We start from the raw sequence: 26,221 nt of genomic DNA on the forward strand, positions 1-26,221 counted from the left end.
TGTAATTTATGTTGATTCATGTATGAGGTTTAACTATGCTTGTGATGAAGTTGATTTGATTGGTAAGGATGTGGGTGGTGCAGAATTGACTGGGTATGGTAATCGAAGATATTCCTCTGTTCTGAAAGCAGCTAGAGATCGTGGGAGAAGTCACATTAGCTTCAAAGATTCTGACAATGATTCTCATATGATTTCCCCATCAGTCTGGAAATCTGGAGGCCCATATCATGTGGCTCGTAGGGCATACCAGGAAGATTCTGACGAGTGTTATGAGACAGTTTATGCTGCTCGTCTCAGTGACAGGACGAGGCCTATGTTGTTTGATGTGGATTTGAAGGTTCAAGCAAGTTATCAAGGTGAGCATGTTCCTCTGGTTTCTCTGATGAGCAGATTGAATGGCAAAGCAACTATAGGACACCCTGTTCAAATTGAAATACTCAAGAAGAGAGATTCTGACACAAAAGGCAAACACATTTACCCTCTCCAAGTATATCAGCATTAAGAGATTTATATCTCCATTGAATTGTAAGACAATCAAAGCGTGGATAGGGAAGCCACTAGCAATCTCTCATCAAGGATCAACTTTGACATGGTTATGCTTATATCTTTTCTGAAAAAAGGAATGCTGCATGTATCTTGTTCTATTTTAATCACAGCAGAATGCCAGATGATTTGCTTATCATAATCTTATATAACTTAAAATACTTTCTGGTGACACTTGCAGCATGTTTGTCTCTTCTGTCAAGAGGCTGAGGGTGCTGAAGAGCTCCGATCTTTCTGTGCTATCTGTAAGCTCGCTGTTTTGTTATCTTTCATAAATTGTGATCATTACCTTGGCTGATAGAGATAATTCATTAGTGTACATACTTGGTCAGAATTGTGCGCATGTTATTTATTTTTGATTACTTTTATGCCTGATTTTGTTTCATATCTTCACTGTTTTTCAGCTGGGAGCAGTCTGCAGGAAAAGAAATGCAACAGAGTGTTGAAGGAAAGAGGAGAGGGAATACATATTAGCGGCAATGGGATAGCAGGTCACATGTAAATCCATTTAGTGAGAAGCCAACGCCTGTTTTTATTATTAGCCTTTTCCTGTTTAGGTGCTAAGATGATTGTCTAAAGCACGCAGCTCTTTTGTTCATGACAACCCCCTTTCTTCTTAGACTTTTAAAATAGACATTCTTAGCTATGAAGCTTGAATCTTCTTCAAGTTATGAAAGGTCCTTCAATGGTATTGGTTGGTTGGTTGGTTGATCGAACTAGGCTAAATCTGATGCAAGCAGAGAAGCAACCATCTCCTAGCTAAAGCTATGCCTTAAAACTGCAACATAAAGTTGTTTATAGCCCACTGTATCATGTAGCCACCATTTGGATTCTAAGGGAGACCACCCCCAAAAGTTACTGCAAGTTGCTTTGCCAATCTTCATACAGCACTCTTGATGGAGCTCTCAATCTTCCCACCAATATAGTATTTTGGTTCTAACCCATCAGCCTTGGATGGTTAACGACTCTTTATTGCGTGCATAAGCCGACGCTTTTAAGCGTCGGCATAGTCCAACACAAAATATGGTGGGTTGAAGTACGCCGACGCTTTTAAGCGTCGGCATAGTCCAACACAAAATACGGTGGGAAGCGTGGTTTCAAGTACGCCGACGCTTTTAAGCGTCGGGTTTGTATAAAATGAACGACGCTTAAAAGCGTCGGCATAGTCCAAATCCAGTAGGTAGCGTCGGTTTAAGTACGCCGACGCTTTTAAGCGTCGGGTTTGTATAACACGAACGACGCTAAAAAGCGTCGGCATAGAGCGACGACGCTTTTTTGACGCGTCGTGTTAAACCCGACCCACGCCCACCTGCCCGACGTCTGAGCCACGCTTTGCGATGCGTGGGCTTGAAATTCGCCGACGCTTAAAAGCGTCGGAAGAGACCAAAAAAAGCGTCGGGATAGATCCTTTCTTTTGTAGTGAGAAGATCCAGCTAATCAGGGAACGTCTCCGGATAGCTCAGAGCAGACAGAAAAGTTATGCAGATAATAAAGGAAGAGAATTAGAATTTCAGGTCGGAGATCATTTGTTTCTGAAAGTGTCTCCTACTAAAGGGATGATGCGATTTGGAATACACGGAAAACTCCGTCCACGCTATGTGGGCCCCTTTGAGATTCTGGAAAGAGTAGGAGTTGTTGCATACAAATTGGCACTCCCACCTTCATTGTCTGGAGTTCACAATGTTTTTCATGTTTCCATGCTAAGAAAGTATATTCCAGATATGAGCCATGTGGTAGAAGTGGCTCCCTTGCAGCTTAGAGAAGATATGACATATCCTGAGCAGCCTGTACGTGTGGTTGATAGAAAAGAATAAGTGTTGAGGAGGCGCACGATTCCTTATGTTAAGATCTAGTGGAGAAATCACTCAGAACGTGAGGCTATATGGGAACTGGAGGACGAGATGAAGGAAAAATATCCGGACCTTTTTGCAAGCTAAGGTATGTTAAATTTTGAGGACGAATTTTTTTTTTAGGAGGAGAGAATGTGAGATATGAGGCTAAAGTCGGTGGCCCTAGCCGACTTTAGCCCTGATTCAATTTGGGAGGAACCGAAATAGAGGATCGCGATTGCGATCCTCTCCGGCTCCTCCGGGGACAAATGGGGCAAGGGCGTCATGGGTATCCCGCGGCACCCCCCCAATCAATCCACGACCAATTCGTGGTCGAGCGAGACCCGCGGCACCCCCCAGTCAATCCGCGGCCAATTCGTGGCCGCGAATCTCGCTCGACCGCGGCATCCGTGATTTTCGCAGCGGAGGGCCGTTACAATGGGACGATAAAACCCCCATCTTTTCTTCTCCTAGGGCCATCTTCGAGCCTCTCCCTCCTTCCTCTCCTCTCCCTCTCCTTCCTCTGTTCTTGCCTCCCGAGTGACCGGCGTGCTCTCTCGGCCGAGCACCGTCCGAATCCCCTCGCGGCCTTCCCCTGTTTCTGGATCAACTTCCCCTTCAGAAAGTGCCATCGCCGCCGCCGCTTGACACCGGATCGAGCCTCCCTTGACCGAGATCCACCGCCTCCGTCGACCGCCGGTAAGCCCCTTCTTTTTCTCTTTGTTCCGTTGCTAAACATCCTTGAGTTCTTCCTTTTGTTTTGGCCCCAAACCGAGACCATGCTCGGTTGTCTTCATGCCCGTCACCGCAGCAACCGCCGGCCACCGCTGCGGTCGGCTGGCCGTTGACCGAGCGACGACTTCCGGCCACCCAGGCCGACCACCTCGCCGATCCCCCTTCCTCTCCCGTTCTCCCATCTCCCCTGTCCATGGGGAGCTCGGTGAGGAAGACGGCCCACTGTGGGCCGTGAGCACTATGATGGGCCGTTGGGCCCTATCCACTGCAGGCCCAACCTCTGGTTGGGCCCAGTCCAGTCCGGTTGGGCCCAGTTGGGTAGTACCCTTGTGTTAGGGATCAACCCTACGATTGTGGAATATAAAGGATAGTAGGAGAAAGAAGAACACGGCAAAAACAATAGCAAACACACAAGACACTCAAGTTTATGTGGTTCGGAGTCCCTTGCTCTTACGTCCATAGCCGCACAGATCAATATTTCACTATATGATCAAAGAAAGTCACAGAGATTCAAGAGAAGAGAACAAACTCTCTTTCTCATAGCAAACAATCTCTCTCAAGATGAGCAACACGTCATCTTCCTGATGCACACAAGGGATCTCCTTTTGGAACCTCCCGTTGATGAGTTCTAGGGTTTCTCTAGGTTGCCGCACACCTCTCGTGTCCCTCAAGAAGTCTATATATACCTCCCAATCTCTTACTTTGATTAGGGCTCAAAAAACTTTTGCTTGGACCCGGTTCATAACTCAGCCTCGCATGAAAATCATGCTCGAGTCGACTCCCGCAATTCTGCGAGTCGACTCGGCAACAGTCCACAGAAAATGCCTCTCGGTCTGCCTGTGGAAGTCGACTCCTGGAGTTCTCGAGTTGACTCCAACACTAGGGAGTCGAAACCTGTGGATCTAGAGTCGACTCCAAAAACCTGTGCCAAGTCTGCCTGCGTGCCAGAGTCGACTCCAAGTCTGCTGGAGTCGACTCCGGACCTTGCTGAAGGTTTTTTCTTTGCTGATTCAACTCTGAATCTTCTCGAACTCTTTTCGGCTTGTCTTCCCTTGATTCTCCACCACCATAGTGCACATAGGGGTCTTGAAAAGGGGAATGGATCAGGCTCCACAACCCAACAACTCTCCCACTTGGAGACTGATACATCCAGTCGTGCATCTATCTAAAAAAATAAACAAACTTCCATATCTTGATCTATATTCTCTGTGTGGCACCTTCATTCAACTATCTTTGGAGGCCAATTGAGGCCATGCATCGCCTCAATTTCTCTATAGTGACTGTCTTAGTCAACATATCAGCTGAATTCTTTGCTCCTTGAATCTTCTCAAGTAACAAACTGCCATCTTCTAGCAACTTCTTGATGAAGTGATATCTCAGCTGTATGTGCTTCGTTCTCGCATGAAACATTGGGTTCTTAGCTAAGTGAATAGCACTATGACTGTCGCAAAATAGTACACTATAGTTCTATTCTCTGCCCAGCTCTTTTAGAAGGTTCTGCAGCCAAATCATCTCCTTAGTGGCTTCTGTAATGGTAATATATTCTGCCTCAGTTGTCGACAGAGCAACGATCTTTTGTAGCTGTGAGAACCAGTTCACTGCTGTTCCGCCTATGGTATAAACATACCCTGTAGTGCTTCTTCTAATATCAGTATCACCTTCCAGGTCTGCATCCACAAAATCTTGTAGTGTTTGACTGCCTTTTCTATAACACAAGCCTACCTTTCAAATATCTTAGGATCCACTTGACATCCTCCCAATGTTGTCTACCCGGATTGGCCATGTATCTGCTCATAGCTCCCACTGCATGTGCAATGTCGGATCTCGTGCATATCATAGCATACATCAAGCTGCCTACAGCTGAAGCATATGGTACCCTTGACATCTTCTTCAGCTCCTCATCATCCTTGGGTGATTGCTCTTTTGAAAGTTTGAAGTGGCTCGCCAAAGGTGTCTTCACAGGATCTACATCTGTCATATTGAATCTATTCAGCACCTTATCAATGTAGTTAGCTTGAGAAAGCTTCAGTATTCCAGCCACCTTATCCCTTTCAATCCTCAACCCAAGCATCTGTTTTGCTGCACCCATGTCTTTCATTGCAAACTCCCTTGATAGCTCTTGCTTCCATCTTTCAATCTCTTGTAGGTTCGGTCAGGCTATCAACATGTCGTCAACATACAAGAGTAATGAAATGATATATAATAAAATTTAAGTCAATGCACACGTGATATATATTTTTCTCAAGCATGGCAACTATCAAAGCAAGGGTAATACTAAAGTGTAGTATGCATAAACAGATGACTTTCTTAGAGCACTAATACCTCCACCACAATATGGTATCACTTGACTTTTAGGTGCACTACTCAAGTTCACAGGTGTTTATTACAGTTTATTGGAGCCTGATCCATCAAATTTTTAGAATATCTCATGTTGTCTAAATTTTGTCAAGAATGGTTCGCATATAAAGAAGGAGCTATCAATCCCATCTAAACATCCAAAGTACACAGAGTTCCAAATTAATGGAGTCAAACCAGCCATTCCCACATATCACTGGGTTCAGTCTGACCAACCCTATTCATGCTTATTTTTATTTCTAAACACATATGACGATTACAATAATCTAACCTCCTTAGGCTCTAGTAAGGTCCATGTAGCGAGTTTTCGGCCAATGACTCCTGATCTAGTTTGACTCAAGGCATTAGGTGAAACACCCCTCGGGCTTAATTACTCGAACCAGACTACACCACGAGGTCAGACTTATCATCTTCTTTTTTTTTTTTTTGCAATAAAAAGAGAAGGTAAACTGAACCATATAACGTGACTGCATTGTGGCTATAGGTCAACCAAGGTCAGAACATAAGGCACTTAGGTGATCTAGCTAGGGTATTCAACTTCTAACTTTATGTGAAAACCAAATCATGAACCTTATAATACGGACAAGGATACTCATACTTCTTTTACAGATATGGCTTAATAAAAATGCACTAAACAAACGTGAACTCCTGAGGCCTTCCTATAGTCATTAAGTTCATGTGCGGGGATCTAATAATAGATCTCTAATCAGTCATAGTATGCATATGTTTCTTGCCTTAATAGTTGCACAAACTTAATATGAAAAATACATGTGCATTGGTAATAAATCAAATGCAAAAACAAGTTGTTTTTTTTTTTTTAATCAAAATATTTCCCTCCTCCCAACTTAAACATTGCATTGTCCTCAATGTAATAGATACAAGAAAACTATATACGAGAGACAGTAGAGAAAATATATTGGAGAGAAGAGGAACACCTTGAGCTGCTGATATCCAGAAAATAAGACCTACAAAACTAGAAAAATAATTCTGACTAATATACACATACCTTTGCCTTCATGTTCAGTCATAAGAAGGCTCCCCCAAGAAAAAGGAGTCTTCTTCATCTGCAAAATTCTCAAGAAAAGGTTTAAGTCTGTGTCCATTTACCTTAAAAATTCTACCATCCCGTGGATTCTCAATCTCAACCGCCCCATGTTGAAAAACAGTTTTTATAATGTAAGGACTTGTCCATCTCGATCGCAACTTACCAGAAAACAGATGTAAGCGGGAATCATATAAAAGAACTTTTTGCAAAGATTCAAAAGATTTTTTTAAAATTGATTTATCATGTAGATCTTCATTCGTTTTTTGCAAATTTTAGCATTGTCATAAGCATCTCTGCGAATCTCATTAAGCTTGTTTAATTGCAATTTTCTAGCTAGACCGGCATCTTGTAAATCAAAATTCAATTTTCTAATTGCCCAATACGATTTATGTTCTATTTCTACAGACAGATGACACGCTTTTCCATAAACTAGCCGGTAGGAAGACATGCCAAGAATGGTTTTGTATGCAGTACGATAGGCCCATAATGCATCTGATAGTTTCAAGGACCAATCTTTTCATGATGGGTTCACCGTTTTCTCTAAAATACACTTAATCTCCCTATTGTCTAATTCTACTTGGCCACTAGTTTGCGGGTGATATGGGGTAGCAACTTTGTGGGTGACGCCATACTTTTTTAATAATGTCTCAAAAGGCTTATTACAAAAGTGTTTTCCACCATCACTAATTATGACCTTAGGCATCCCAAATCGTGAAAAAATATTTTCTTTTAAAAACTTCAGAACGGGTTTGTGATCATTGGTCTTACAAGCAACAGCTTCTACCCATTTGGACACATATTCGACACCGACTAAAATGTACTCATATCCAAAAGATGGTGGGAATGGGCCCATAAAATCGATGGCCCAACAATCGAAAATTTTGATAATAGTAATGGGTTGAAGAGGCATCATTTGCCTACGAGTTAGACTTCCAATACGTTGACATGGATCACATGTCCTGCAGAACTCGTGGGCATCTTTGAACATAGTGGGCCAATAGAAACCACATTGCAAAACTTTTGCAACAGTTTTCTTAGAGGCAAAGTGTCCACCGCAAGCATCAGTTTGGCAGAAAGAAAGTACGCTTTGTATATCATGATCCGGTATGCATCGTCTAAAGATTTGATCATTGCAATATTTAAACAAATAGGGTTCGTCATAGTAATAATTCTTTATTTCGCGCAAGAAAATTTTTCTATCTGTCGACTCCCAATGCTCCGGCATCCGGCTTGTAACAAGAAAATTTACAATATCTACATACCATGGTATACTAGAAAGTGCAAACAACTGCTCTTCAGGGAATGAGTCCTTGATGGAAAACTGTGGCACTGAATCATGAAAAACTAATCATGATAAATGGTCAGCAACCACATTCTTTACTCCTTTTTTATCTTTAATAGTGATGTCAAATTCTTGGAGTAGAAGTATCCATCGTATTAAGCGTGGTTTTGCCTCTTTCTTATCCAACAAATATTTCAGTGCCGCATGGTCCGTGAAGATAACAATAGGAGCACCAAGAATAAAAGAGCGAAATTTATCTAAGGCAAATACTACTGCAAGCAATTCCTTCTCGGTGGTAGTGTAATTCATTTGAGCATCGTTTAAGGTTTTGCTTGCATAGTAAATGACATATGGCTTATTATCCTTGCGTTGTCCTAGGACAGCTCCTATTGCATAGTCGCTAGCGTCGCACATAATCTCAAAAGGTAATGACCAATCGGGTGGTCGCACGATGGGTGCAGTGCTAAGCATAGACTTCAACTTTTCGAATGCCTCCTGACAGGTTTCAGTCCAATTGAACGGGGTATCAAGGGATAGGAGATTACATAATGGTCGAGATATGACACTAAAGTCCTTGATGAATCTCCTATAAAATCCAGCGTGACCCAAAAATGATCTAACATCTCTAACCGTCTTGGGTGCAGGTAGCTTAGCAATTAAATCAGTCTTAGCTCTATCTACTTCCATGCCCTTCGATGAAACAATATGTCCTAAGACAATTCCCTTTGGCACCATGAAGTGGCATTTCTCCCAATTCAATATCAAATTCTTTTCTATACATCGAGCTAAGACTGCTTGTAAATGTGACAAGCAATCATCAAATGAGTCACCAAAAATGGAGAAGTCATCCATGAACACTTCCAAAAATTTCTCGTTCATGTCTTCAAAGATGCTGAGCATGCATCTTTGGAATGTTGCAGGTGCATTACACAACCCGAATGGCATTCGTCGGAAAGCAAATGTGCCAAAAGGACAAGTGAAGGTAGTCTTCTCTTGATCTTCCGGTGAAATTTCAATTTGATAATATCCTGAATAGCCATCGAGAAAACAATAGAAATCATGCCCTGCAACTCTCTCCAACACTTGGTCTAGAAAGGGTAGAGGAAAGTGATCCTTTCTTGTGACCATATTCAGCTTTCGGTAGTCGACACACATGCGCCAACTCGTTGGGACACGAGTTGGAACTAGTTCACCTTGTTCATTTTCTACTACCGTCAAACCCGACTTCTTAGGAACGACTTGAGTAGGGCTTACCCACTTGCTGTCGGAAATTGGGTAAATAATACCCACGTCAAGCAACTTGAGGACTTCTGCCTTAACCACATCTCTCATCGTAGGATTCAACCTTCGTTGCATTTGCCTTGTGGTTTTGGCATTGTCCTCCAAATATATCCGGTGCGTGCAAACTAAGGGGCTAATTCCCTTCAAATCGGCAATAGACCACCCTAAGGCTCCTTTATGATTCTTTAAAACATCAATTAATTTTCCTTCTTGGGTATGATCAAGTCCAGACGAGATGATTACAGGAAAAGTATCTTTGGGTCCAAGAAAAGCATACTTAAGTTCCTTTGGTAAGGGTTTCAATTCGAGCTTGGGTGCTTGCTCATGGGATGGTTCTATTTTCACCTCTCGAGGCGACAATCTCTCAAATTCTCCTTCTTTTGGTCTCCACCCATTGACCATCTTGATATCTAGATTATCCACAGTAGGTGTGACTAACAAATTATTACCATTGGTTCCATTAGGACACCAATCAATTAAGCTATCATTGAATGGGTCGTTAATTGCTTTAGCTAACAAATAATCTTCTGCGATGGTTTCAACCCAATCAACCTCCTTACTCTCTTCGGAATTATTGGGTTGTTTGCACACATTAAAAATGTTCAGTTCTAAGGTCATATTACCGAAAGAAAGCTTCATGACGCCATTCCTACAATTAATCAATGCATTAGAAGTTGCAAGTAATGGACGTCCTAAAATGACCGGAATCTGAGACTGTGAGTTCGAAGCCGGATGTGTGTCCAATACAATAAAATCGACAGAAAAGTAGAACTTGTCTACTTGGACTAATACATCCTCGATAATCCCCCTTGGAATTTTAACTGACCTGTCAGCTAATTGCAAAGTGACGGAGGTTGGCTTCAACTCACCTAAACCAAGTTGCTCATATACAGAATATGGCAATAAATTCACACTTGCCCCCAAATCTAACAATGCTCGCTCTATCCTAAAGTCACCTATGATGCATGAGATGGTTGGGCAACCTGGATCTTTATATTTAGGGAGAATGTTGTGCTGCAAAATAACACTCACATTTTTAGTTAAAAATGCCTTCTTCTTAACATTTAATCGACGTTTGACAGTACACAAGTCCTTCAAAAATTTGGCATATGAGGGTACTTGTTTGATTGCATCAAGAAGAGGTATGTTGATCTTTACTTGTTTAAAAAGTTCAAGAATTTTAGAATTAGGTTCGACCTTTTGCAACGGCTTTAACCGTTGTGGAAAAGGTAGAGGAAAAGGACATTCAACTTTCTTAGTAGAAGTTGGGACCTCAACTTCTTCTTTGTCCCTTTCATCAACTTTGGGAGCATCAGAATTAGAAGTGACCTGCGGTCTCAATGGGACGGTTTGATCAATGACTTTTCCATTACGCAAAGTCATGATGCTTTTTGCATGTTCTGTATGCGAACTAGAGGGAGCCGTATTATTACTACCGTGCACTTGTGGGTTAGGTTGGGGTTGAGCTGGAAGCTTATCCTTCTCTTGAGTACTTAGGACGGTAGTCAACATTGACAATTGGTTCCTTATGTCTTCAAAATTTCGAGTATTTTGAGCATTGATATTAGCTTGACCTTGTAGAAAAGTTTGTATGGATTGCAATGTATCCTCGATATTTGGCTTTTGAGAAGGTGATGATGCATAAGGAGGATGTGCAGGTGGAGGAGCTGAATGGTGTGACTGTTGAGGATGATCGTTTCTCCACCTAAAGTTTGGATGATTCTTCCAACCAGGGTTATAGGTTTTCGAGTATGGATCGTTATAAGGCTTTTGGTAGGAGTTCATAGCATTTGCTTGATCGTGCAAGACTTTCTTGAATGCCGGTATGGTGGGGCAATCTGTAGTGGTATGACCCGACATATCGCAGATACCACAACACTCATTTCTAAGCTCTATAGTCTTGACAGGCTCAACCTTCCTAAGCTCAATTTCTTCTACCTTCCTAGTGAGGGCTGCCATTTTAGCGTGAAGATCATCCTCAGTTCTGAGGTTGTAAAGGCCTCCATGTACAGAGCTAGTAGGCTTAGGCAAAGACTTGTTGTTTCTATCCCCGTTATTCCAAAGTTGGGCAGAGGGAATCCAAATACTCCCATGCCTCATCAGGTTGTTTTTCTAAAATCTACCATTGCACATGGTCTCTACAAATTGTTTCAACTGTGGAGATAAACCTTCATAAAAGAAGCTAATGGTTCTCCAAGTTTCGAATCCGTGATGAGGGCATGAGAGAAGAAGGTCTTAAATCTTTCCCAACATTCATAAAATGTTTCATTATCTTTTTGTTGGAAATTGCTGATATGTCTTTTCAAAAAGTTAGTCCTTTGTGTAGGGAAGAACTTCTTTAAAAATTCTCTCTGCATATCTTGCCAATTTCTTATTGATCTAGGTCACAAAGAGTTTAGCCATGTTTTGGCCTTATCCTTTAGAGAGAAAGGAAACAATGTCAACTTGAGGACATCCTCGGTGACATTTGGTACTCTAAATGTAATGCTTAATTCTTCAAAATCCTTTAAATGAAGATACGGACTCTCGGACTCTAACCCGTGGAACTTGGGCAGCAATTGGATTACCCTGGGTTTGATGTCAAAATGTCCTACATTATCAGGAAAAATTATGCATGAAGGCTGACTAGTCCTAGCCGGTTGTAGGTATTGTCTTAGAGTCATAACATGGGGTTCTCATTCTCGATTGTGGTGACTCCCCGCATCTTCATTTAAATCAGCCATCTCACAAGGTGTGAGATACTGCGAAGGAATTTCAGGGGTATGTCCTAAGGGATGATCTAAAGTTGTACGACTTAATCGACCGGTGTCGTCCCTATTCCACTTTAGCATGCAAAATATTTCCCTCTTTTTTTTTCTTTTTCTTTTTTTAAAAAAAATAAAAAATAAATATAAGTACCAACTAAAGTTACCCTAAAACGATATCCTAAAATAAAAATTTTATTCACAATCAAATATGCAACAAAACATTACACCTCAATTTCTAATGTTTTTCTTAAATTTCTAGACAGCTCCTAACTGGTTTGAAGAGGACACCTAAGCCTCCAATCCGGTCTAATGAACCTAGTTGACCAGGTAAGCTCCCAGGTAAGTGGAGGGGTCACGATGCGTTCGCAAAGGTCCCACTTAAAACCCACTTGCCTCGAACAGATGAACTGTCTCCCTTATAGGGACAAAGCTTGCCTAGACATCAACTAAGCCACAGAGCGAAATTGGTGCAACTTTCGGTGGTCTTCGTCCTATTGAGCTCGAATGTCCTTAGGGGCCAACGTCTAGTTGATTTTAGTTAAGTTTGGGACATTTATGCACAGGGGTGATTTTTGGGCTAAGGACGAGTAATGAAATCCCGACCTTATCTTTTTTAAATAGGTTCAGCCCTTAGAATATTTTATGTTGATGCCTTACACTATATGCAACAATCAGGAGATTTTTTTTTTTAATATTTTATGGCATGACATTAAATTTCATTGAATAGGTGATCAAGCAAATTAATTATTTTTTTTTAAATTTTATGAGTTGACGTTTGAAATTTGAATTCTGAAATTTGAAATTTGAAATTTGAAATTTTAGGTTTTTTTTTCTTTTTTTTTTTAGTTTTGAATAATCACCCTTGATCTTTTCTTAAAGTTTTTTTTTTCTTAAATTTTCAATTAGCAACAAGGGTTAATGAGATATGATAATGATAAAATTCTGATTCTAAAAAAAAATGAATGCAGAAAATTTAAAGTAGAAAGCATCAAGTTTTTGGCGCCGTTGCCGGGGAACGGCTGAGTTATTAGTATAATTTTAGATTTAATTTTTACCTTAGTAGTTAGTATTTTTCTTTTGAAAAAAAAAAAATTGCATCACACCCCCCCTCCCAGCCGAGAAGGCCCTGTTCATATAGATCGCCCTGGTGCCCATGGACAAGCTAGGATTCCCCTGATCGCGCGTGGAGAGGAGGTGACAACGGAGTGAATCTGGCGCTGATGGGTGCGACGCTTCACGGAATGCTGTGATCTTCGGCTCTGGGCGGATGCTGTGGAGGAGATTGAGGGCATATCACGGCAGATGGCTGAGAGCACGGGAGAAGCGGACACGGTGGAGACGGGATGCTGGGAGGCTTCACAGGCTCGGGCGCTGGAGCTGATCGCAGGCATGGGAGCGTTGATCGCGGGATGATTACGGGGTAGCTGGGACGCGTTGCAGATCTGGTTGTGCGAGAGGAGCGGACGGCCGGGAAGAAGCTGGGCGGTGGCAGACGGCCGGGCGGTGATCGCGGCTGCTGGGAGGTCCGGGAGATGATCACGGACATGGGACGAATGCTTCGGAGGAGATCGCGGATTGCTGGGTCGTGCGGATGCTGGGAAGAGGCGCACGCGGAGGACTGCTTACAGCTGTCAACGTTGCACCCCAACTTTCTGGCAAGGAGGATAGAAGAGTTAGAGCACGAACTTCATCATCAAAACTAATTTCCACCGAACTCAACTGGCTCGTAATCAGATTGAACTCATTGATGTGATCCGTAACTGAGGAACCTTCACTCATCTTCAGATTGAATAAACGGCGCATCGGTACACCTTGTTGGAGGCCGAGGGTTTTTCGTACATATTCGACAGTGCTTTCAGCAAACCTGCTGTTGTCTTCTCTTCCAAAATGTTGAACGCAACGTTTCTAGCCAACGTCAAGCGAACAACTCCCAAAGTCTGACGATCCATTAAATCCCAGTCGGCCTGTGACATGTCTTTCGGTTTCACACCTTCAAGAGGTAGATGAAGTTTCTTCTAATACAGATAATCTTCGATCTGCATCTTTCAGAAACCAAAGTCTTTGCCGTCAAATCTGTCAATCTTGACCTTGCCTTCTTCAGCCGCCATTGCTCCCACTTTTTTCTTCGAACCAGATAGCTCTGATACCAGTTGTTAGGGATCAACCCTACGATTGCGAAATATAAAGGGTAGTAGGAGAAAGAAGAACACGGCAAAAACAATAGCAAACGCACAAGACACTCAAGTTTATGTGGTTCGAAGTTTCTTGCTCCTACGTCCACAGCCGCACAGATCAATATTTCACTATATAACCAAGAAAGTTACAGAGATTCAAGAGAAGAGAACAAATTCTCTTTCTAACAGCAAACAAGTCGTCTTCCTGATGCACACAAGGGATCTCCTTTTGGAACCTCTCGTTGATGAGTTCTAGGGTTTCTCTAGGTTGCCGCACACCTCTCGTGTCCGTCAAGAAGTCTATTAGGGCTCAAAAAACCTTGGCTTGGATCCGGTTCATAACTCAGCCTCGCGTGAAAATCGTGCTCGAGTCGACTCGGCAACAGTCCACAGAAAATGCTTCTCTGTCTGCCTGTGGGAGTCGACTCCAACACTGGGGAGTCGACTCCTATGGATCTGAAGTCGACTCCAAAAAACTGTGCCAAGTCTGCCTGCGTGCCAGAGTCGACTCCAAGTCTGCTGGAGTCGACTCCGAACCTTGCTGAAGATTTTTTCTTTGCTGATTCAACTCTGAATCTTCTCGAACTCTTTCCAGCTTGTCTTTCCTTGATCCTTCACCACCATAGTACACATAGGGGTCTTGAAAAGGGAATGGATCAGGCTCCACAACCCAACACCTTGTGGGCCCAACTTGGGCTCAGTTCAGATCCAAGCCCGGAACCCGAACCCGAACTCGAACCCGGAACCCGAAACCCGAACCCGAAATCCGAACCCGAAACCCGAAACTCGAAACCCGAAATCCGAACCTATTTGGCCAATAAAATGAAATTTTGCAGTTAAGCCCTTGGCAGTATATTATTTCACAAAAGGATCTTCTGTAAGTTGTATTTGATCCATATAGGAAAGATTTATTACATAAAGGTCCCCAACTATATTTGTTTGGTTCCTTTACTAAAGCTTTATACAAAATAGTACTATATAATTAGGTATTGGCCCCAGAAATAAATTTTTATTGTATAAATAAACCAATTAGAGGCCAACCTTGGGGGCCCTATTGGGCCGTGTTCAGTAGTATTATTTTTGGATTTTGCTTAGCTCTGAAATTTACAAAGAAATTAATCAGCAAGAACTCCTTCTAAAAGCCACCATTAGTGTGTAAGAACTCCCTGAATGCTGTCCACTCAAAACACAGTTTGACCCTGCTTCACCTTAATTGTTATTTGAACAAAAAGATCACAATAAACTTTTTTTTGGTAAAAGTTATAAATGTTAACAGGTGAACCTGATCCGCCTACCTGAAGTAGGAATTAAGCAAGAGAGATAAGTAACTTAATACTTCAAGTGTGATTTCCAAATTATTTGATAAACTGATTAAGTTTTGACATATATTTTGCATTCAGGAAAATGGGTCAGGCATGTTAAATTTTATTTGACAATCATGTTATATGCTCTAAAATCCGTGAAATATAACTGGACAGTTTATGAAATCTATTTTTGTATATATGCATTCTCAGCATGGCTATGACCTGTTCTGTTTTGTTCTCGCCCCGTCAATGGGGATTATACGTCGGACCTGTCGATTTGTAATCTATGAGGAACCAGTTTCGACACCGCGCCACCGGTGATTAGAATAGTGGTTTCTAGCACTCTGTGCAACCCATGCCACTGGGTTACATGGCCGTAGCCTATTATGTTGAGATTCTAGTATCAGGGTTTTTGAAAAAATGATAATAAGTTTTGAAAACAGTAAAATGATGTTATTTATGATTTATTTCAGATATTATCCTGTATTTTGATCTAATATGCTCTGACCCCACTTTGGGGTATTTTGTTGCTTACTGGGCTAGTGTAGCTCATTATTTTATTTTTTCTGTTTTTCAGATCCAGAGACTTGATCGCACGGGATTGGGGAGTGCGTTTGATTTTCGATGATTTCTTCAGTTATTGGCATTTTAGTTAGATTCGTTTGGACATTTGAATTATGTTAGCAAATGTTATTTTGGAATTTTGTAAGACTGCTTTTGAATGACTTTAATTATTTATGTCAATTTTAAGAATCTGTGATTAATCCTTAAATAAGTTTTGAGCATCTGTATTTGCTCCGATATGTTCCGATGCCTTGCACGCCTGTGCGGCCCGTCGTGCGGGCGTGCGGCGTCTGCCGGGCTTCGGGCTCGGGGCGTGACAAGATTACCTCAACTTGAGGATCCTCAGTGATCTTTAGTCACTGTGGTGATCCCATTTCGATCAAATGCCCCCTTTGTGTATTGTAAGATAGTTGTGACACATTGAGACTCATGCTACACAGCATGGTTACCCTTTTGAATGCATTGGGCCTGAAACATCATTGTCTTCCCGCCATGCGCGGAGGGTCATGTTTGTGAATCCAGTTATCAAGTTGATCCTTACGCTTGAGACGATCCTAAAGTTTCAAAAGAGTTTCTTCTTTGCAAGGGTGAGGGTTGGAATGAAATTTTATTGTAAATAAGACCAAGTTCATTGGATCTCACCTCTTTTATAACGTATCATCAAAATATCTAGGCTATATAACTTTTTTTTATTTTTTTATGCTTGGAAAAATATTATGAGATATCGTTCATTCACACTTTTTTTTTGGGACCCATGCGCTGCTTTGATGACAATTCATCATTTGATAAACCCTAATGCATCATACCAATTTTTCACTAGTCATTTTAATCCTCTATTGCCACGTAGAACGTGGGACATTTTGTGTATGAGTGGGTACCCCTACCACCGACTCTCCCTTGGCGAGATACACTGCATTTGTCGGAATCTCAGATAATTTGCGCGCAGAAGCATTGTAGGCGAAAGAGCAAATTTGCTTATGCGATAACAGCAGTGATCCATCCATTAGACGGTGGGATACCGACATCCTCTGAACCCTAGACTCTTCGTCATTTGTCCGAAGACGTTAGCTCGTTTAAGTTACTAGACTCGTAGGAGCACGTTAACTTCTCACTTCGTGCTATAAGTCCTCTCCAAAACAACGTTCTCTCTCACCACCTGTTTCTGGCTTTAATCGCCTCGTCGTGTCCGCCGACTGTGTTTTCTGGTGCAGGTAAACTCCCTGTTCTCATCTCTCCATAGAGATCTCAAGTACTAGTTAAAAATTCAGGGGCTTCGATGTTTGGATCTGATCATAGCTTTCTTCCTCTTCAGATCGATGTAAAATTTATCTGAGATTTCTGCTCTATTTGGTGGATTTTGTTTATTTCCGTTTTATGATCTATGTTTAAACGTTGCTGCAGCTAAAATCTAATCGCATGTTTTGATGATTAATATTCATAAGATTTAGTTTCCGTATGAAATAACGAGAATTTGTAACTGTTTCATTGGAATGTGATTTCTTATCTTTATACTACGTCTTAGTGTTGCATATTTTTTGTAACATATTTTTGCTTGATTTGGGGAAACGTCAGGATTCTTGACACACATGGGATGAATTTCACGATGGTTAGATTCGTATTATCTACTTAACAACTTCTTTTTGCATCGCTTGCTTTGGTTTTGCTGTCCGCACGAACACCTTTAAGGTGCAAATGGCATTCTAGGGTATTCGTGCGAGCAGGTTGGTTCCCCAGATCTCGTTATATACTTCCAGTATCACTTTCATGTTTCCAGTTTTTCAGATCAAGGCAAAAAAGACCGTTCCCTGGGATGATGCATTTGATCTTTTCTTATTTTCCTTTTTAGTATTTATAAAATCCTAAAGTCATGGTTCAGAAGTATGTGTTGCGATATTGGTTGTTCTTAAGAAATATCATGAGGAAGGGAGGGAAGCCAAAAAGGCTCAGATCAGCAGATGAATAAGTTAGAGGGTAAGAGATCGGTAGAAGAAAGAGCCTTGCCTTTTCAGCTGAAATAGGGCAGAAGGTGGTTGGATACAAGGAGAGAATAGAGGATGGAAGAGGATGGATGGAAGAGATCGTGGATGCCATGTGAATTGGTTTTGTTGTTTCTTCCATCGAGTTATATTTTCCTAGATCCATATTCCATCTCATAACAGGAACTGAATTCAGAGAGAGTTAACTAACAGTTGTTGCATTTCTAAATGCTATACATGAATTTAGGGTTCCTTCTTAATGTTTGAAGGTGTATCACTAAAATTCAAGAGTCAGAAGATGTCATCCTGATGGTTCTGAGACTAATTATAGACATAATTATCAGCCTTGATTCATCTATTTAGAATCAGCCTTATGAGAGAGAAAGTTAATCAATCATTGTTATTAGCAACTGCAAGATTTTCAAATCTTGTCTTACTACCTAAATACTTTTTGCCTCAAGGTTTCTCCTTCTAGATCCTATGACAAAAATTTGAGAACCTCTCTTGAGTAGGGTTTGCTCTGATTTTGCAGCACAACGCCTCCTTAATTTTGTGATGTATTGAGCCTGTAAGCTAGGTAGGCCCGTGCTCGAAATCACGCTTGAACTGTGTAACAACCATAATCGAACCATGCAAAACCTTCAAAATTCAAGGGCCATCATTTTGGAAACTTGAAAGAGGGACACTTGGCTCACTCTTTGCTGTAGAAATCCACAGATTATTTGAGAGCACGTAGAACCAAATGATCACTTGCCAAATAAAATCGACCAGTTCAGGATCACCATAAACAAGTACCTATAATACTATAGAAAAAAACATTGTAAGAAGAACAAAATTGAGAAGGATTAATTTAGAGAGAATTAATAAATTTTATTAATAAAAAAATAAGAAAAGCCTGGCTAGGATTTTAGTTTTTAATCCAAAATGCCTCACATAAGCTACCAAACAGTGCACACACCATGATCCAGAGAACTCCTTTAGCAAGTCAGAGGGTCCCTTTATATAAAAGCTGAAGGCTTAGGACCTCTTAAAACTCGAACAAGGACAATGTAGGTCGCTTTCCTAATATAATGTTTTTCAGAAGCCAACTTTTGCTCCAACCCAAATCCAAGTCACTTCTATTTCAGCTAGAGCAATTATCATACTAGGAATATAATCCTTTTTATAACTAGGACAAGCAATTGCCTGCCAACAACTACCAGATCTCTTAACCCGATATACAACGGCCATTGCTTCTCTAATAAGTTTCAAGATTAAGCTTATGATACTCTTCCCACCAAGCTTCAGTATCTTAAGCTTATGAAGTGGCCATGAATGTTAGAAGTTAAACCTATTTATGATAATAATTTTCATCAAAATGTGTCTTTTGTTGGCTAAAGTTAGTAGCATAATGAAGGGACGGTATAGGTGCCTCTAAATTTAAAAATAAAAAAATCTATGGGGATATTTTTTTGTAGGGATATAATTAAGAGCGACCTTTTAGTTTGAATGTGTTGAAGAGGTGTCTGAAGTGTAAAGACATGTCTTTTGAGTAAAAAGTTGCTATATAGAGATGTGTTAAAGAAATGTTTTACGTGTTTTCAAGTTTATAAATATGAATCAATTTAAGTGTTTAGAGTTTAGTTGTAATTAAATGAGAAGATTAAAGAGTAGAAACTCTTATTTCCACCAAAATGTTTTTGTTTCCTTCTTTCCTACAAGTTTGTCTTGTCTTTTCCCCACCAAATTCTTAGTCTCTTTTGCAAGATATTCTTGTGCATACATATCTTTGCCAAAATTGCAATAGAAGATTCTCTATTTTCGCCTTTATTCCTCAAAAATAAAAATTTACCATTCCAAGATCAACTCATTCATTAATTCAAACTAGGATAATATCTTCATTCTTGTATCAACATTTTAAAGGCTAAATTTTATATTGGTGGCTACAGGAGCCTTAGAGTGGGCATATATTTTAGGTCATATAGGCCAGTCAGTTTAGCTCCACTCCTTGAAATCAATGACTGGGACTATAGTGAACTTGTTTTACTCACGCCCAACCTCACAGGCCTTGTTCACTTAAAAATCCTAATGCACAGTGTGAAAACTTGAATCTGGAACCAGTCCCCTCTTAGTAGCACCTGGGCTGAATGATTTGAGTTATTGTTATGTCTGGTCGCTTTTATTTCAGTTTTATCATCTTGATGTTTGGCTTTGGAAACAAGGTATCAATTAATGTTTCTTGCAACTATCAATGAGTAATGCTTAAATTAATATTTATTTGGTTTAGATTCGGTATAAAATAACTAATCTTCTTGATTCTATATTTCATCCAGATGCAGTCATCATCTATTTATCTGTTTGCTTATTTTTCTTCAGTTTTTTTATCCTTATTTTTCTTTATAGAAAAACGAATAACCACTAGTTTTATATAATTGGAACATTACAAACAAAATTTGATGGCTACATTATATCGAAAAATTGATTCTTAGTACAGTATTCTGTTTATGAAGTTATTTTGTATGTCTTGTTGAAATTGGTGGTAGACTGGATTCCATATTTTGTTGATCAAGAGCTATTTTCCTTTCTTTGTGTTATGAAATATATAAGATGTGTTAATAACATCCAAATGTTATGTTCCCACAAATTTAGTATGCATGCTTAGCATTTATTACTATGTCCAACCAAAGATAGTCTAGGCAATTTAGGTAATAGATTATTTCTTCTTTGAGAACTAGGATGGAAGCCCAACCAAATATCAGAATAAGGGAAGGTCGATCTCTTATAAGAGAGACTTGGCAAGTTGGCATCCTCAAGAAATTAATAAATCATGTTGGTTGTTCTAATTTTGAGATTAATTGTGATCATATTAAAAACCTTGTTCCACGTTCCTAGAGTTTTATTTTCTTCTAAAAAAGAAAAGAGTTGGTTTTCTGAACCTTTATTTATTAACTTTTGCTATTGGCAAGACTATCATGTTTCCCTCAAACATAGAAGGGGAGAGTGAGTGATTGAGAGAGAGAGAGAGGGAGAGAATCTGGTTTTAATAAATCCTTTCTAGGAACATACATCTATTTTGGCTTAACTAGATCTTCTCCACCATCTAGATCTTTCCAACCAAACTTGAGCACCTTGTAATATGATTCCCTATCTAAAAATGAAAACTGCATCATTGACCCAAGCTAGAAGTCCAATATTTTCTAGATTTATTTTTCCCTATATATTTTAGTTTCTTAGTATTCCTAATATATCTACTAAAGGCTTTGCTTTTTGCTATTCAAGGCATCTATGTAAGACATTTGAGTAGAGGTTATAAAAAATCAGTTAATGAAATTGGCACAAAGGCTTTCAGAGGTTCGAATGCCTTTAAAGTGGCAAACATTTTTCCTTCTTTCTCTTTTTTCTTTTTGTTCTTTTGCTTAAATAACTATTTATAGGGAAATAGGTACTTATAAACTTAGTATCAAAGCATTTATGTTAGTACATAAACCTTATATGAAATCAAAGCAAAAAGTCTCGGCGCCATAGGTCAGGCATCCCACACAATGGCCATTTGAAGTTCTTAACAAATAAACGATGAAGCAAGAGGTTTGAAATGGATGGCTGACTTTGAAGAATGAATAGAGGCAAAATTTGATCGAAAGCTCAATCAAGTCAAAGAATTTCTTCTAGCCATAACCAATCAAGGCCTTGAGCAACTTATGAAGGATTGCCATAACTTGACTTCACATGGATTACTATTGCTAAAGAGCCTATTTGAACAAATAGTGGAGGATATTAAAGAGCATTGCCTTTATGCAAGGAATGCTAAAGATATCCACAGAAAAGTTAGACATTATTATTGAGATCTAAATTTTCCTCATATGAAGGTGAAGTTTCCTCAATAGCAAGAATGTGGTTCTTCACGATGGATATCATGAGAAGAGAAGTATTTCCAATCACATGGCATTCTAGGTAATTCGATGGTTGAGTAACGTTGTTTCTACCAAACTCACTAACAATGCCATTAGGTGGTACCATTGATTTATATCATAACATAGCATGCCTATTCAAGAAGAATATGATAAGGCATGCATGCAAAAATCATAACAAAGCTTTTGAATGGCTTGCCAGCTAAGCTCCTGATTGTTCAACACAATAGCTTATTGCAATTGAAACATTTATTCAGGGATATAGATGCATTCCTTGTGAGGTTAAGATATACGTTGGAATCCATCTCCTTTCCAAATAATGAGTAGAAAGAATTTGAAGTTAGTTGGTGCTTCAATAAGGAAAATAAATGAAGAAATTTAAGATGTTTCAAGGATATGATATATATTTTTGCACATATTAGACAGCTTATGCTAATAGCTTTGGAAGTATGGTTGACTAATACAATTGAGCGCTTGTACCACTATATTTAGGGTAGCAAAAACCAATAGATTATAAGTTACTCTATTTTGATTTAGAGGTAGAGCATAGGAGAAGATAATAAAGAATGCTAATTAGTATTTTTCATCACATCTTCTTATTTACTTACAAGATGATTCATTACATGGCTCTGTATAGTTATATAATGGCTCTTGACATACCTCTTACATAAATATATTAGAACATTCAATAGACAGCTATGAATATTAATAGGGAACATTAAAAATTTAAAAGTCACTTTTTGGCAACGTGACAGATACATCATGAATACTCTAGTAACTATGACGTAACTTATACAATAATATATACTTTGCTATACTTTATTTGTTGTTGTTTATTTTTCTAACATATATTAGAGGAGCTCACAAAATAGGCATGATCAATGAAAATCAACATAAAAAAGCTACAATCCTGCGAAAAGTAAATCTCAACTTATACAACTACTTTATCTTTAGTCGTCTTATCTAATTCTTTCTAGATTAGAAGATATGCCCGGTCATAATCTTTTCAGAAAGGAAATTTTTTCCTTGGAAAAGCTAGATGGGTCAAGCAAGGGAGAACTAGCTAATTGATGGTTGAGACCAGTCATTTTGCATGAAATTCACTAGAATGGGCATAAAATTTAAGTTGCGCATCATTAGGGCTATTATAGCTACATCCCCAAATGGCGTCTAGACTACAATGATACTATCAATTAAATGAGTTATTAGCCTAAAATTTCATCCAGTTTCTAAGTTTCATGGGCCAAATAAATTCAAATCATTTCAAAATTACACAAGCACAAACTTTACTTTCTCCTTTTGGAAAATGTACAATCAGTTTTCAACTTCCCAAAACATAAGGGTTTGTCTACATTAGGCAACCTAGGTTTAATGAAATTTGAATTGATTCTAAATCCATAAAAATGGACTTGAATCTATGTCAATAATATATTATGGTGTAGCTTTTCCCACCTCTTTCCTATCCTTGTGCATCTTTTTTCCCTGCCAACATGCAATTTCTCTTACTACTGCATCAAGACTTTCTTAAGTGGGAGTGCTTCTCTTTTCTTAAACCTTTTCCATATTTTGACATCTAAAACTTGCACCTCTGGATTATGAAACTTATACCACTAACAACTTCTCAAAATTTATATCCTGTGAACTGCTATTTAGAGCATCTTCCTTCCCTTGTCCGCACATCTTTGATTGCCTAAAATTTACACAGCCAAATAACTTGGTTGAGATAAAAACTAGGAATTGTTCGACTTACAGATGCATTACTTCATTTCCTTTTTTTTTTTTTTGCCCTACTTATCTTTTTCTGTACTATCATAATTTTTTGTTTGAGGGACCCCACATTGCTCAGTAGTGCATGATTGTTATCACCGTGAGTATTTACTGGCCAACAATTGTATTATTATTATTGAATTTAGTTCATCACTGGTATTTGCTGAAGTTTTCACAATTGAAATCAAGATGGAGGACAGGCTAAGCATTTTGCCAGAAAGTCTGCTGCTTACCATTCTTTCCTTGTTGCCCACAAAAGAGGCAGTACGAACTAGTGTTCTTTCAAAGAGATGGAGAAACCTCTGGACCTATATAGTCAATTTGAATTTTGATGTGTCCCTGCTACCACCTCAACTTCACTACAAGAAAACCTATCTTGATAGGCTCCGTAGAGAGCTACGCTATGTCAAAAAACAGCGAAGAGCAGATCTGTTTATCGCTATTGTAAGCCAGTTCATGCGGGCTCATCGCAGTACTAAACTTGACACATTAAAGATTGGATTTTGCCTCTTCTCTGATCATTCGAACTCTATTGATGAGTGGATTAGTACTGCTATTGCAGCTGATGTGGAAAACCTGGAGCTTGACTTGGAGGCAGATATGATCTATATAACTGAGGACGAGGTCGCACCATATGAATTTCCTCTTCATTTTTTAGCTAATCAATCTGTAAAGTGCCTGAAGCTTCTTCGTCTGGTACGGTGTGATCTGAGAGGTGCTGACTTTATTGGTTTTAGAGCCCTTACTTCCCTGCACCTGGAAATTCTGACACTGGTTGATGAGCAGCTGGAAAATCTCTTATCGCATTGTGTACATCTTGAGAAGCTGAGACTGATAAAGTGCTCCAAACTTGTCACTTTGAAGATTACATGTAGCATAGTGCATCTAAAGTATCTCATGGTGTTTGGGTGTTTTGATCTGAAAAAAGTAGAGCTTCAGTCTGAGAGCCTTGAGAGTTTTGTTTATGGTACAAGGACAATACCTATAACATCTCAAAAGGCTCCGAATCTAGTGAAGTGTTATTTGCGTCAGGATAATGGCTCTTTTATTCGTCTGGCCGTCACTAGTGTTCCTTATCAGTTTCCTCATCTTCAGAAGTTGATGCTGGATGTGCGCCTTGTAGCTAATGTACGTGAAAGATATCAAAACTAAAGCACAGTGTTGCTTTAAGTTCCTCTCTCTCTCTCTCTCTCTCTCTCTCTCTATATATATATATATATATATATATATATATATATATTTGAGTTCAACTAATGATCTGTTTGTTATACAGATAGGGATACTGCCAGACGTCCCTGCAATGTTTACTAGCCTCAAGCATCTCATATTGTCCGTTGAGATGGATATTAATAATGTTGTTTCATGGATAACCAGATTTCTAAAGGCTGCACCGTTGCTGCAAAAGCTTGAACTGCATGTAAGTTCGTCTCATTCTTTCTTCTTTCTTTTTCGGTCTACCTCAACTAATTGTGCGCTATTTGTGTTCTTTGTTTCTGGCTATTCTAGTAATTATTCTTGAACTTCTACTGTAGAGATCTCAAATTTTTCAGCCATATGAAGGCAAAAGAATCCAGGAACCACTTAAGTGTACACACAACCATCTTGAGACAGTTGAAATAAGTGGTCTTGGCAGACACTGGATCGTGGAGGAAATTGTGGCCATTCTACTAGACATTGCCAGTAAATTAAGGGTGCTGACATTTCGACGACAATGGACTGAAAAGGATCATGAAACGTGGGAGACAGAGAGAGATTATGAGTTTCAGCGGTATGCTGTGCTGAGAAGGCAAGATGTTCTCATGCAGCTTGCCGGGCTACTCGCAGGCTCAGCTGATTGCAAAATAACGATTCTGTGATCCTTCCAACCTCATGTAGTGTTTGATACTTGAATTATAATCATATGTAGGAAAAGATATTTGGATCGTACTCTTAGTTTGCTTTTGTTGTTGTTGGCTTTTTACTAGCAGTACTGAGAACCCTCCGTGATGGCTTTTTACTTTCATGAATGAACTATCATGCTTTTCTAATGGCTGAATGGCTTTCTACCTTTACTTATGTTGATCCTCAGCCTCAAGGTTTTGATATTATTGTTCGCAAATTGCCTGATAGAAGTAGTTTAATATGTTTATTTAAATAAATATTTCTATTTTTTTTATGTGGATCCTCAACCTCAAGGTTTATGCTTTTCCTGATACAAATGTTTGACTAGTCTTGGCACGCATATTGCCTGATAGAAGTATTTTGATATGTTAATTTAAATAAATCTTTCCATTTTTACGAAAAAAAAGAAATCTTTCTATTCTTCTATCTAATAAAACTATCCAAAAAATCCGTAAAATGTGCTCAAACCATCAGATGGAACTTTGGATGCATTTCACGTTTGGACTTGGTCCCAGCACGTTCAAACTAAATAAGCTACACATCAACATATTTCAACAATAGGATGTTCGCCTTCTAAAATAAAACGTCTAGATCTTTGCCTGCAATTCTGCAAAGTTCAGTTTGGCATGAACTCAATTTGTGCTCAAAAAGCAAAGTATTTTATGCAAAATTAATAGTGGTTGCACATGGTGTTATATGAACAAGACAATAGCAGATGATTAGCTCTATCAAAATGATACTGGGCAACAAAGTAACCAGGTAGGGGAACAATGATACCGGAATAATACCGGGCAGAAAAAAATAACAAAAGGATAAAGAAAAAGGACTCCAGTGAGATACAGATTTCACCA

General features: G+C 39.5%; 1 protein-coding gene, 1 long non-coding RNA gene and 1 other non-coding gene across 3 annotated transcripts; all 3 read left to right on the top strand.

Annotated features, from left to right (window-relative positions):
* Nucleotides 1-428: 428 nt before the first annotated feature.
* On the top strand, nucleotides 429-1,214 carry LOC120111040. The gene is made up of 2 exons (XR_005512172.1): nucleotides 429-788; nucleotides 948-1,214. It is a non-coding gene; the product is annotated as an uncharacterized LOC120111040 (long non-coding RNA).
* Nucleotides 1,215-11,273: 10,059 nt separating this feature from the next.
* Nucleotides 11,274-11,381, top strand: LOC120111243. Its single transcript, XR_005512321.1, has one exon. It is a non-coding gene; the product is annotated as a small nucleolar RNA R71 (small nucleolar RNA).
* A 5,598-nt stretch (nucleotides 11,382-16,979) lies between these two features.
* On the top strand, nucleotides 16,980-25,516 carry LOC103698306 (putative F-box protein At1g49610). Its single transcript, XM_017840867.3, has 4 exons — nucleotides 16,980-17,070; nucleotides 23,679-24,617; nucleotides 24,763-24,906; nucleotides 25,022-25,516. Exons 2-4 carry the CDS (start codon nucleotides 23,679-23,681, stop codon nucleotides 25,343-25,345), a joined length of 1,407 nt encoding a protein of 468 aa, XP_017696356.2. The 5' UTR covers nucleotides 16,980-17,070; the 3' UTR covers nucleotides 25,346-25,516.
* The last annotated feature ends 705 nt before the right edge of the window (nucleotides 25,517-26,221 follow it).

This window comes from Phoenix dactylifera, chromosome 6 (genome assembly GCF_009389715.1).
Source record: "Phoenix dactylifera cultivar Barhee BC4 chromosome 6, palm_55x_up_171113_PBpolish2nd_filt_p, whole genome shotgun sequence".
Classification (NCBI taxonomy): domain Eukaryota; kingdom Viridiplantae; phylum Streptophyta; class Magnoliopsida; order Arecales; family Arecaceae; genus Phoenix; species Phoenix dactylifera.